Genomic DNA, 13,268 nt, shown 5'->3' with positions numbered 1-13,268 from the left:
GTCCAAGGAGAAGGAGGGAGCTGGATTGGAAGTTAGGCCCACAAGAAATGGACTCAGCAATGAACACTGTAAGGCTTATATTTGGGCAGCAATCTGCCACTTGAATCGTAGCATTCATTTTGAACTAGTTAAGAAAAAGAAATTTAAAAGAGTTTGCAGATCACGCTAAGACCTGGGGTCATATTCCTGTGGAGTTTTTAGGTGCGTGAGTTCAAAGAAATGTTTCAAAGCCACTTTTTCCACTGCTGAGTGTGATAAGCCATTTTTGTGTGCCTTGGCATTAAAACATGCAAACAGCTTTCTTTTTGGTGTAGGGGGAACATGAATCTCTTGTTCTGGCTGAACTCGGCAGTTTCTTCTTCATCTTCCATAAAACTTTTATTGGTATAAATGATTCAGTGTCTGTCTGCTCAACTGTGGGTGGAGGAACACAGTAGCTACCTCTACAACATGTTTGCAATTGGTAACAGTGAAGCTGGCGTCTACTCTTATAATAAGTAAATTATTTTTTTTTTAAAAATAGGCAACCTTGCTTTGCTCTGTAAAGTTACAATTTTTAAAAGTTTTTTTTTTAAAAAAAACCTGATGAGTGATCTTCAAAGCAATCTTAATTAGTGGATTAACTACAAATATCTCAAAATACGGCTTTTCAAAGACTGCTCCTTCGTATAGTTGAGGTTTCCAAGTTTTGCTGAGGCAGTATTTCCTGCAGTCATGGACCACTGAATAACAATTTAGAAAATAGGTAAATTACCCTATTTGCTCCCAGCATAGGAGTTCATTCACACTTTGTTTTTTAGCAAACAAGACCTGATTGTGGTTATTTTCATGTGTTTCTTTCCCACCAGCTTTGTCATTTGGCTTTTAAAATTAAACCATGAATCAAAAGGCATTGCAAAATTAAGAATGCTCCTGATCCTATTTGGATCATTTTATGCACCCTTTGCAATAACAACAATGAGTCTTTGCAGAAACGTGCTGGTTAGGAAGGTTCCCCAGTAGAACTCCCTTGTATATTAGCAGACTAGAGGCAAATTGGACTTAAAGGAAAATCTGTTTTCGGTGATCCGGTGTTCAGCTGCTGATCCATTACCCCAATTGAGCTTACTATCAGTGCATTTGGGGGGGGGAGCAGGGATTGAGTGCTGTGGCTCAGCAACATCTGGAGCCTATGTCCGACCATCTGATGGACTTCCACAAGCTGTACTTTGAATCACACTGTATTAAGGTAAAAATAAAGTCTCCTTTTATTGAATTTAGTTCACACTCACTGCACGGGTGTGTCCATACAGTTTTCTTGACAGCATTTCAGAGGTGATTTAGAATAGAATAACAGAGTTGGAAGGGACCTTGGAGGTCTTCCAGTCCAACCCCCTACCTAGACAGGAAACCCTACACCACTTCAGACAAATGGTTATCCAACTTCTTCTTAATTTGACATTGTCACCTTCTGGAACATTTTTTTTTTAAATTCTCCGTCCAGTTTACTTTTGGGGGGATTTGTCAGTGGCCTCCTTTTCAAGTACTAATCAGGTCCAGCTATTCCAAGATCAGCCAAAGTGGCTTGATGCTGCCCCCAGTTGTGACTTGTGTTTTACTGGAACTTATAAATAGAAAAGCAAGAACACCGATGATTCAAAAAAAAAGTAAAAGGTTGGAAAGGTAGGTAGGAGCATAGGAAGAACCTGGTGATCATTTGCCTGCAGAAGCAAGCAAACATTTAGCATTGAGGACTGCATTCTGATATCTAAAAAAAGATTAAAATCATGGCGACGTGCCCATGGTTTTAATCTTTTTTTAAAGATACGTTTGGCCTGGGTGATTGAGTTTTCATTGACATTAAATGTTTTCTCTTTGAGGGTTGTACAAGTCATGGTTATAATGTAGTGACATTAAAATTTCAATCCATTTAGGTCAGTGGTGGGATTCAAATAAATTAACAACCGGTTCTCTGCCCTAATGACCAGCTGGGTAGGCGTGGCTTGGTGGTCATATGACTGGATGGGCATCGCCAACTCAACATCACTCAGGTCGATGGGTGCTTCACCTTAGCTGTTACAATGTATTAAGGGTTAACCGGAGAGGCAGTTTCTGTAAGCAGAGCAATAAAGATGAGGCTAAAAACAATACCAGAATGTTTCCTTCCTGCTTTCCTTACTGGATTAGCCCTGTCAAAAACCAAAAGGAGATTTCTTCCAACAACCCTTTCTCTGAACTGCTTAGAAAGTTAACAACCGGTTCTCCCAAATAGGGGCAAACTGGCTGAATCCCACCACTGATTTAGGTAGAAGTATGGAAGGAATTGCTTGTTTTAAAATACTTTTTTTGTCCCTTGTTTTGCTATCAGGAATGTAAAAAGAAAAATTATCAGTCATTATGGAGTTATACATGCTATGGCAGGGGTGTCAAACTCGATTTCATTGAGGGCTACATTAGGGTTGTGTTTGACCTGGGGGGAGGATGGGCGTGGCCAGGTTGGGTGTGGACAGGTCAACATCACTCAGGTCAGCGCCTGTGGTGGCCCAAGTGCTCTGCCAGTGAAAACAGGCTCCCAAGCTCCGCTTTGGCTGTGACTGCCTCCTGCAACTCTCTGCCAGTGAAAATGGAGTTCGAGAGGGGCGCGTGCAGCCCTCCTGAGTTCCGTTTTCACTGGCAGAGGCACTGTGGGCCAATCCTTCACTGTTTTTAGGGTGGCCCCATGGGCCAGATCTAAGCACTCCGTGGCCCGGATCCAGCCCCTGGTTTTGCACCCCCATGCTATGGCATAATATTTCTCAGCCTTGGCATGTTGGCAATGTGTGCGCTTCAACATCCAGAATGCCCCACCCAGCATAACAGACCAGGGAATTCTGGGAGTTGAAGTTCTGACATCTTCAAGTTGCCAAGGTTGAGAAACACTGTCTATGGAGATTCTCAGTCATCCAGGTCATAGTTGCCCCACAGGTGCTTTTCCAAGAGGCAAATGGACTTTTGGTTTTTTTCTTGGAAGACATTTTGCTTCTCATTCAATAAGCTTCTTCAGTTCTGACTGGATGGTGGGAAACGGAAGGATTTATACTCCCTACAGGCAGCTGGTCATTTGCATCATTTTAGCAAGTTCATTAAGGTCACCTGGAGGTTTATCTGTGTCACGAGGTCACCTGGGTGACACGCAAATGGGTGTGGATCCTTCTTGGAACTGTTGGGTTGAGAAACATTGTTATAGAAGCTAGGGAACTACTTGTGAACTGTGGTTTGACAGTGCTTCTGCTAGTAAAATAGGAAACAGTGGAATCTCAGTTTGCTGGAGTACAAGCAAGGATATACGCAATTCTTCCCAGGTGAAGGCAACACTCAGTTGCTGAAATAATGGTGCTGTGTTTTGCCAGCCAAATGAGACTAAAGAATGAATTCACACAGTCTACATCTCAACCACCTTACTTCGGTTCCTTAGTTTCACATTTCTCATAAACAAACCAAAGCACACCCGAGAATGAGAAAAGGAACCTGTATCTAGATAAGATCTTCTGAGAAAGATCCAAATAAACACAAAATTATAATTATCTTTGGGAGGGTCTTCTGTGGTTAGCATTGCATAGCGCATTGTCTTGCATTATATGTTTGCTACTATTATAGTATAGCCTTTATTGTCATTGTACATCATGTATACAACAAAATTGGTTATTTACTAGTCAGTTCTGGTATCAGTGAAAAAAATGCTACTGCACAAAGTGTTGCATATAAGGTGCAAAACACTGTTTCATTTGCCTTCCCCACTTCTTCATGTGCCCTCCATGAGTTTTTCCCACACTAAAAATACTGTACTTTATTCCTTTAATAGCTTACAAGGGAAAGATGCCTATCCAGTCATTCCTTGCAAATTCATTGATTGTGAATTTTAATGTAAAAGAAGAGATTTTATTGCCGCAGCATTTCTGCTAAGAACAACACATCTTCATTGTACAATCAGGTAGTCCTCAACTTAAGACGACCATTGGGAATTTCCAGAATTCCTATTGCCCAACAAGGCAGTTGTTGAGTGAGTTGCACCCAATTTAAATGACCTTTTTTGCTACGGTTGTTAAGCAGATGGGTGCATTTAAGATCAATTAAGCAAATCCAGTTACACCTTGCTTGTCGGAAGCCAACTGGGAGGTCACAAATGATGATCAATGTGACTCAGGGATGCTGAAACTGTAATAAATGTGTGCTGGTTGACAAGCACCTGAGTAGGTAACTGTGGGGAAGCTGCCACAGTTGTAAGTGGGAAGACTGGTTGCAAATCACTTTTTTCCAGTGCAGTTTTAACTTCAAACAATCACTAAACAAATGGCTGTAAGTTGAACACCATCTGTATAGTGCTTTTCCAATGTCAATCAGCTCAAGATATTAGCCTATTTACAGTTTCATTTAGCCGTCCCTTCTTATGAGCATTTCCCCCTTCGGTAGCCATTCTATCAGTTTGAGGACAGATTTTTCAGCCGTCTCCTGATAATGAAAATATTAATTTTGCCACACGGTGGAGCTGTCAAAGAAAAACTAACTCAGTGAAATTATTGCAGTGTTCTATTATATGGGTTTCTTAGCATATATAATATCATAGAATCATAGAATAAGAGTTGGAAGGGACCTTGGAGGTCATCTAGTCCAACCCCCTGCTCCAGCAGGAGATCCTGACAAAAATACAGATTTGAAAGGGACCTTGGAGATCTTCTAGTCCAACCCCCTGCTTGAGCAGGAGACCCTATGGCCTATAGCATTTCCGAAAAATGGTTGTCCAATTTCTTCTTAAAGAAGCAATGGATGGCAAGCTCCAGAATCCCCAGCTGGAGGAGTCTATCCAGGCTAATGGGAATTTCTACAATCCTAATAAATCTGGAAATGTTCAAATTGCTAAAGATCATCCTAGTTGTTCTCCTGAGCACGTAGCTACTTGAAAAGCCATACCACAATTACTCCTCATCTTATGACCATAATTCAGCCTTACATTTGTTGCTAAGTGAGACAGTTGTTAAATGAGTTGCTCCTCCTTTTGGCCACAGTTGTTAAGCAGATCACTACAGTTGTTAAGTGGATCATGTTATTAAGCAAGTCTGGCTTCCCCCATTGACTGCTTGTCAGAAACCGGTTACAAATGGTGATCACATGACCCTGGGACAGGGCAACTGTTATAAATATATGTTGCTGATTATCCAAACTTTGATCATGTGACCATGAGGATGCAGCAATGCTCATAAGTGTGAAAAACGGTTATAGTCACTTTTTTCAGTGCTGTTGTAACTTCACTGAACAAATGGTTGCAAGTCAAGAACCACCTAGAGATCCAAGCACTGGGAAATCAAAATGATGTGACGCCAATGGTGACCTGGAAAGCAAGTCACCCACCTTAGTTTCACCAACTTTGTCTTTGCCCTAGGACAAGGGTCTCTAAACTTGGCAATTTTAAGGCTTGTGGACTTCAACTCCCAGAATTCCTCAGCTGGCCATGAAGAATTGGAGTCCACAAGCCTTAAAAGTTGGCAAATTTGGAGACCCCTGTCCTAGGATATTTCACAAATTGCTTTAAACTATAGCAGCCATAGAGACTGGACAAAGACCGTCCCCATTCCTGTGTGTTTCAATCCTGCCAGCCAGGGGTTTCAAACCATGGCAACTTTAAGCTTTGTGGACTTCAACTCCCAGAATTCCTCTGGCTGTCTGGCTGAGGAATTCTGGGAGTTAAAGTCTACAAGTCTTAAAGCCAGCCATGACTGGCTGAGGAATTCTGGGAGTTGAAGTCCACAAGTCTTAAAAGTTGCCACAGTTGGAGACTCCTGTTGCAAGGTCATCCCATGAAGGCCTCTTGCTTTTCCGATCCGTGGTGTCATTCCACTCAGATCTTTTCTCTCTTTCTGATGTCTTTCCAGGAAGTCCACAGGATACCCCAGGTGACAGAGGTGAAATGAATGCCAAAAGATGTCGGACCGAAGAAACCCATGTCTGTGAGAAATGCTGTGCCGAGTTCTTTGACCTCACCGAACTCCTCGAGCATAAGAAAAATTGCACTAAAACACCACCTGTCCTCATCATGAATGACAGTGAAGGGGCAGTGCCCTTAGAAGCCTTCCCCAACAGCTCTGGGGAGACTTTTCCAACCGGCCAAATGGATGGTAGGCTGGCTGAGGAGAGTCACCTAAAGAGCTGCCCACCTTCGGCAGAAAAGAGAGAAGAGAAATCTGCATCTGAACCTTCAGGAGTGGCATATCTAAAAACAGAACCCTCCGTTGCCTCCGCAACTCAAGGGCTAAGCTTCCTCCCCAAACCCAAAGTACCAAACACTAATGTGACTTTGCAAACTATACATGGCACTAAAGTGGCTGTCAACCAGTGTACCTCAGAGTCTCTCCCTCCTTCCGTGGCTGGTCTCAGTGCCATCCCGATGATCCTGGAGCAGTTGATGTGCCTACAGCAGCAGCAACTCCAGCAGCTTCAGCTGACGGAGCAGATCCGCATCCAAATTGCCATGATGGCCCCCCATGTCCTACATCCCTCCGTGGCTGCTGCAGAACCCCTCAAAGCTTTGGGGGCTCATATGTCCCAGCAGCTGTCGGCTGCTGTTGCTTTAATTGGACAGAAAGCTGGGAATCCGAGCCTATCCCTGGAATCCTTGAAGCAAGGCAAACTACCTCATTCAAATATCGCTATTCCGACAGCCGTCTCGGTGGCCGGGGGGATTGCCCCTGCCCTGGCCTTGAAGCCTGATGCGGGTCGGAGCTTGCCGGGTTCCATGTCTCGCTTCCTGAGCCCTTTGCTACCTCAATCCTCCAGCTCGGCCATCTTCCAGAATCCCCTTTCCGCTGTCTCCCCAGCCGGCGACCCCTCAAAGAAGGGGAAAGGGAAAGTAGCAAATGTGAGCGTCACTGAAAGTAAACTGAGCCAAGAGGAGTCCTTCTTCAAACACAAGTGCAAGTTTTGCGGCAAAGTTTTTGGCAACGACAGCGCCCTGCAGATCCACCTGCGTTCCCACACCGGGGAGAGGCCCTACAAGTGCAACATCTGTGGCAATCGCTTCACCACCAAGGGCAACCTGAAAGTGCATTTCCAGCGGCATAAAGACAAATACCCTCACATCAAAATGAATCCTTACCCTGTGCCTGAACACCTAGATAACGTGCCCACCAGCACCGGCATACCTTACGGCATGTCTCTCCCATTAGACGAATCGAATCTCATTGTGGATTCCAAACCTATTTTGACTCCCCTGCCGGGCTCCGTAGGCTCGGCCTTGCCACCACCAAACACTTCCACCCCCACAAGTAGCAAGGATCCTTTCAGCAATACACTTCTAACCGATGCCCAGCCTAGGCCTTCTCCAGAAAGCGAAGGAGATTCTTCACCGGGTCCGGCCAGTCAGGAATCGGGAGCTGAGCAGAACCAGAGCTCTCCGCAGGCTGGCTGCAGTGGGAGCGTTTTCCATGGATGCCGGGTTGGTGAGCAAGGCTCTGAAACCACAAAGCTCCAGCAGCTGGTGGAGAACATTGACAAAGCCACCACTGACCCCAATGAGTGCTTGATCTGCCATAGAGTCCTCAGTTGCCAGAGCTCCCTCAAAATGCATTACCGCACTCACACGGGGGAGAGGCCCTTCAAGTGCAAGATTTGTGGCCGTGCTTTTTCCACCAAAGGCAACCTCAAAACACACTACGGCGTGCACCGGGCGAATACTCCCTTGAAGATGCAGCACTCCTGTCCCATCTGCCAAAAGAAATTTACAAACGCAGTGGTGCTACAGCAGCACATTCGCATGCATATGGGAGGGCAAATTCCCAATACCCCAGTGGCAGAAAACACCCATGATAATAATGACATGGAGGCTGCTTCAGCTGAGAACAACGGAGATCCCTGCTGCTTAGAGATCAACGAAAGCATGGAAATGGATGAAGACTTGGAATCACCCAACGGCCCAAACCATTCTTCTAAATCTTGCAACGCTCAAGCTGATCCCTCAACATCTGTTTCTGCCAGTATTTCAGCGCTAGAAAACCATATGAAGATGGTGAATTCGGCTTTGACTTTGCAGCGACAGAGCAGTTTGAAGTCGAGTGATAATGGATCTGCGGAGAGCGACGGCATGACCAATGATTCTTCCTCAGTGGCAGGTGATCTGGACTATCAAAACGGTAGCCGTAGCCCCATCACCTCTGAATCGGCTTCCTTCCTGGCCATGTCTCCAACCAACAGTCAAGCAGAGAGCACCAGATCAAAGTCACCGTGTTTTAGTATCCAAGAAGACGGAACAGTGGGAAGTAAGGCTGAAGGCCCTGAAGTCACACCTACAGAAAGAGAACGGGCTTTGGATCTAACATACGGCAACATTGGTCGAAAAGTCATCAAAGAGGAACCTGGGTTATACTTCCAAAATGGAGAATATGGTGAGTCACTTTAAAGGGAAGCAAAGATCCTAGCAATTACTGTGAAATTAATTCTCTTTTTCATACATGGATGGAGTTAAATGTTTGTAGTCTATGCTAGGAAAGCCAATCTCCCAGATCAGAAAATTTCACTTCCATTCATCACCCCATAGGCTATATTTTTCTCTAGTACCTAATATTTGAGGAATATTGACTGTGAAAAATGATACCTGACTATCTGATCAAAATCAGTTGCTCTTGAAACCTAGGAACAATTCCTTAGCTCTCACCAAAGAGGTGAGATCATAATCAGTACCTATCTTGGTTGCATGGCTGTATTGTTCCCTTCCATCCCTTGTGCCATGATTTTCAGGGGCAGCAATATTAAATCATAGTCAGTGGTTGGGTTCAAATAATTTAACAACTGCTTCTCTGCCCTAATGATTTCTTTCAACAACCAATTCATCAAACTGCTCAGAAAGTTAACAACTGATTCTCCCAAAGTGGTGCGAACTGGCTGAATGAATCCCACCACTGAATGTAGCTAGACAAAGTATAATACAGAATTCACTTTATGAATGACAGGCAAATGTGAATTTATTTCCTAGGCAAGAAAACACTTTATTTCTAGTTTTCTTTTACATCCGATTACTTAAAATCACTTAAAATAAACCCCATGGCTTTGGAACAAGTGGGAAAGTACTGCTACTCAACTTGGCATCATATCACTGTTTTGAATTATTCAACTCCGATTTTTCTTGATGGAATGGGAGCTGTGATCACATTATCCAAACAACATCCTGTTGAAGGCTGGCTTCTTGCACTAAATGATACAGAATTATAAATCAAAGTAGGAATCTTGTCTTGTTTCTGAAGGAGAGCCTTTTATGCATCCCCCCCCCAAAAAAGGAAATGCACCCGCAAAAGCAGAATTGTATGGGCTCTAATTTATACACCATGTTCTTATGTTTCACACCAGGCTGAAGAAGATGTTGATCTGTTCACCAGCTGCATCTGGCATTTGGCTGCTAAAATGTTGATGGTGAATTGCAAGAGTCTTCCTGTTCTCTCTTTAACTAGATTTAGCTGGCAGGCAGTCCTTCACATAAAGAATAACAGCCCTGCCAAAAGAAAATTGTCCTCTGTAAAATAGCTATGTAGCTATTCTTCTGTCCTCTAATGTGTACAGTTTGCTTGGTAGCTAATACTCATATCTGAAAAATATATGTTCTTAAGTGTAAACAGTGACTGGGTTCATATAGCATGTTAAGCCATGATGAGGTTTGCTTGGTTTTGGTTTAGAGACCAAAGTGCGAACTTAACGATTATGGATTGTAAGCAGAGGTGGCTTCCTTCTGGTAGTGGTTTGGCCGCCTGGATCGCTGGAACCGGCAGCAACCCAGGCCTGCCACGCCCCTGAACCGGTTCTACTACGGCAGCACCATCTTGATTTTTGGTTCTGTGCATGCAGAGAATAATTCTCCATAGTGAGGGGGGAGGAGTATCCAGGATGGGTGTTGACTTTGTCCTCTCATGATTGGATGAGTCAGATAAGCTCTTTGGGTAACGCCCCCTGGCCAGCAGGACTACCCATTCTTCTGACTCATCTCCTCAAGGAAAAGTTGCACTACTCAGTAACTCCAGTAATTTACAAAGGAGTAAGGAAAATAAACTTGGATCCGGCGAATCCTGCCTCCCTTCATCGAACACAGCCTCCTCCTGCAAGGACTGGACTGCCACAAGCCCCCTGGGGCGGCACGCTGCCCTGGCCACTGAGTGAGACGGAGTCACTCAGGGAGGACAATTGCCGGGCAGGCAGGAGGAGAGGGCAATATGCTTCCTAGAAGCAGCCCTTAATGCAGAGGCTAATCAGGAGCAGAAGCGCTCCTCTGCTCCCCTCGGGTTGAGCCACGAAGCTGGCTAAAATACCCTGGAACACCTGTGCTGGCAGCCGACAAGGTGAGAGCCGGAAAGGCTTAAAAAGAGCTGCGGAAGACAGGGGAGAGAGCTGCAGCCATGGCAAGCCTGCAAAGGCAAAAGCCATTTCCATGTGCTCCAGCAAGGAGGAGCCTTTGAATTTGGAGCCGGGGCCATCTTGAAACCACATGGTCCAAGATGGCTGCCCCCAGCAGCTCAGAGCCTCAACTCTCAGCCCTCCAGCCACAACCGGAGGCTTGTGGAGCCCTTGAAAGGTGAGAAACCATCGCAGAGGCATTAGCCAAGGGCGGGGGATGCAGCAAAGGGCCAACAGGCGGCTTGTTAAGGGAGTTAGAGGCAGGCGGTGGATCCCCCCCCCCTACTTCCTAGATGAATCAAGACTGCACGGAAACCCCCCCCCCCCCCAACCTGAGAACTCCTCACCTCCCAGAGGAGGATTCCCTTCGGCTTGGTGCTTCAGAAATCCTGCCTAAAAGCCCGTTCTCTCCCTTTCTAACTGCATAGTAACAGGAAAAGCCCCCCCCCCCCACCCTTAAGGACACTCTCCTTTAAGGAGGAGAAAGAGTCTTGGCGAGAATGCCATCAGAAAAAGGCTTCCAGCAAGAGCTGTGTTTTTGGGGGGGGGCTAAGTCTCCTTCACCCTTAAGAAAATTCTCCTTGAGTAGGAGAAGGAGGGGGGAGGGGCGGGAAGTCCCTGAGTAGGAGGCAAAACAAAAGCTGTTTTTTGTGGCTAAGTTCTGAGGGCGGGGCGATGGCAATTGCCTTGCAAAACCATTTGGAAAGAAGGGGGGAGGGGCCCCACGTGGCAAGCCAAGGAAGAGTATTCAGCCCCCAGGGAGAGACAGAAGAACCTCCAATCAGGTTAGAGATTACCCCCCTCCCCCAAGGCTTTCCAAGGGTGGGGGTGAATAGGCAAAGAGCAAATGCTATACAATACAATACTATGCAATACAATAGCAGAAGGGGCAGGAACCTGGTAGGTCTTCTAGCCCAACCCCTCGCCTAAGCAGAAATTCCTACACCATTTCAGACAAATGGCTATCATTACTAGTCAGCCCTGTAGCTCAATGGTTAACAGCTGACTCTGTAAACCACTTAGAGAGGGCTGAAAGACCTATGAAGCAGTATATAATTCTAACTGCTATTGCTATTACCATCCAACAGCTGCTTAAAAATCTTCCACTGTTGGGGCATTCACAACGTCCGGAGGCAGGTTGTTCCACTGATTAATTGTCTAACTGTCAGGAAATTTCTCCCCAGTTCTAAGTTGCTTCTCTCCTTATTAGATTCCACCCATTACTTCTAATTCTGCACTCAGATGCCTTGGAGGATAATCAGGTTGCCTCTTCCCTGTGGCAACCCCTGAGATATTGGAACACTACTATCACGTCTCCACTAGTCTTTCCTTTCAGTAAACTAGACCTGCCCAATTCCTGCAACCGTTCTTCATAGGCCTTAGCCTCCAGCCTGATCCCTCTGTTGCTCTTCTCTGCACTGTCCCTAGAACCCCCACATCCTTTCTACATCATGACCAAATTGAATGCAGAATTCCAATCTGGCCTTTCCAAGGCCTTATAAGGTGGAATGAACACTTCACGGGAGCTTGATTCTATTCCTCTGTTTATGCAGCCAAAAACTGTGTTAGGTTTTCTGGCAGCTATTGCACACCGCTGGCTCATATTAAAGGGTGGTCCACCAGGACTCCAAGATCCCCTTCACAGTTACTACTGTGGAGCAAGGTATTCTGTACCTGTGCACTTCACCTTCGTTGCCTAAAGGTAGAACCTTACCTCTTTGAATCCCATTTCCCTAAGTAGTGCCCAATGCTCAAGGGTACCAAGATCCTTCTGTATCTTTAGCCTGTATTCTGAAGTGTTGGCTATTCCTGCCAGCTTGGGGTCACCTGCTAACCTGATGACCCCCCCCCCATCAGCATTTAACAAACAGAGAGCTAACAGTCATTCTGGCTCCTTCTCATGACCGCTTGAGATAACAGCAGTTCTTAAAGAAACAGTACTACTATCATGGCATTTATTTTGCTATCCCAAATGTTAGCTTACACACCTAACACCCTCATTCAAATCACTGATGAAGATGTTGAAGAGTACTGGGCTCAACCTGAGCCTTGGGGGACTCACTGCCCTCTTCCCTCCATGAAGAGGCAGTCCCATTGAGGAGTATAGGTGTGTGCACCAGTTACCAAGGCACCTGGTGTGACTAGGTCTAATCCTCAGTCTTCTACTTTATCTAGTAGTAGGTTATGGTCTACCTTATCAGGACTTGCTGAAGTCCAAGTTAACTATATCAATGGCATTCCTATGGTCCACTAGGGTTGTCACCGTAATCTAAGAAGATTTGTAGATTTAGATTTATTGAACATTTATAGGCCGCCCTTTTCCCTGAGGGGACTCAGGGCGGCTTACAACAATGGGGGAAGGGAGTGCAAAACAAGACATAAAAGAAACGTGAATAAAAAATTAACTATAAAACACAACATTCATTATGGCTAGTCTAGTATGATCTGTTTTTGACAAACCCATGTTGGCTTTGGGCTCTCGAGCCGGTTTTCTCACTTTCTGAAGGGGGGGAATCACATCAGCAATTCTATAGTGGTTCTCCGGTACTCCAGGAGCTCTGATAGATATAGTTTCAGTTGTTTGGAGATCTCATCCGCCAGCTCCTTCAGATCCCTGGGGTGTAACCCGGTCCTGGGAATTGGACCTTGCCTAAGATAGACAGGCTACCATTTCTTCCCTATCTCATCTTGGGTCCCTAATCTGAATTTGGGGTGCTGTTTTTGATAGGTTGGATAGTTTATCCCTGCTGGTAAAGACAGATGCCAAGCACGAGTTAAATAGTTCGGCTCTACCCCTGCTGCCTGTCACCTTCGGGCCACTTTCTCCCAGCAAGGGACCAATTGTTTCCTTAATCTTTCTTGGTTTTATCAGGCGGGAAGATGCC

General features: G+C 45.4%; 1 protein-coding gene across 1 annotated transcript in view; it reads left to right on the top strand.

Annotated features, from left to right (window-relative positions):
• The window catches only part of SALL4 (spalt like transcription factor 4), a 40,082-nt gene that overhangs the window by 15,569 nt on the left and 11,245 nt on the right, over positions 1-13,268 (top strand). Inside the window, exon 2 of the mRNA XM_087720469.1 lies at positions 5,886-8,390. Within this exon, the coding sequence (XP_087576595.1) occupies positions 5,886-8,390 (2,505 nt within the window). The remainder of the gene's footprint in view (positions 1-5,885; positions 8,391-13,268) is intronic.

The sequence above is a fragment of the Thamnophis sirtalis genome, unplaced genomic scaffold (assembly GCF_051295495.1).
Source record: "Thamnophis sirtalis isolate CommonGarterSnake01/CBP01778 unplaced genomic scaffold, rThaSir2_p1.2 scaffold_7, whole genome shotgun sequence".
In the NCBI taxonomy this organism is placed as follows: domain Eukaryota; kingdom Metazoa; phylum Chordata; class Lepidosauria; order Squamata; family Natricidae; genus Thamnophis; species Thamnophis sirtalis.
This window is presented reverse-complemented; position numbering and strand designations above follow the sequence as displayed.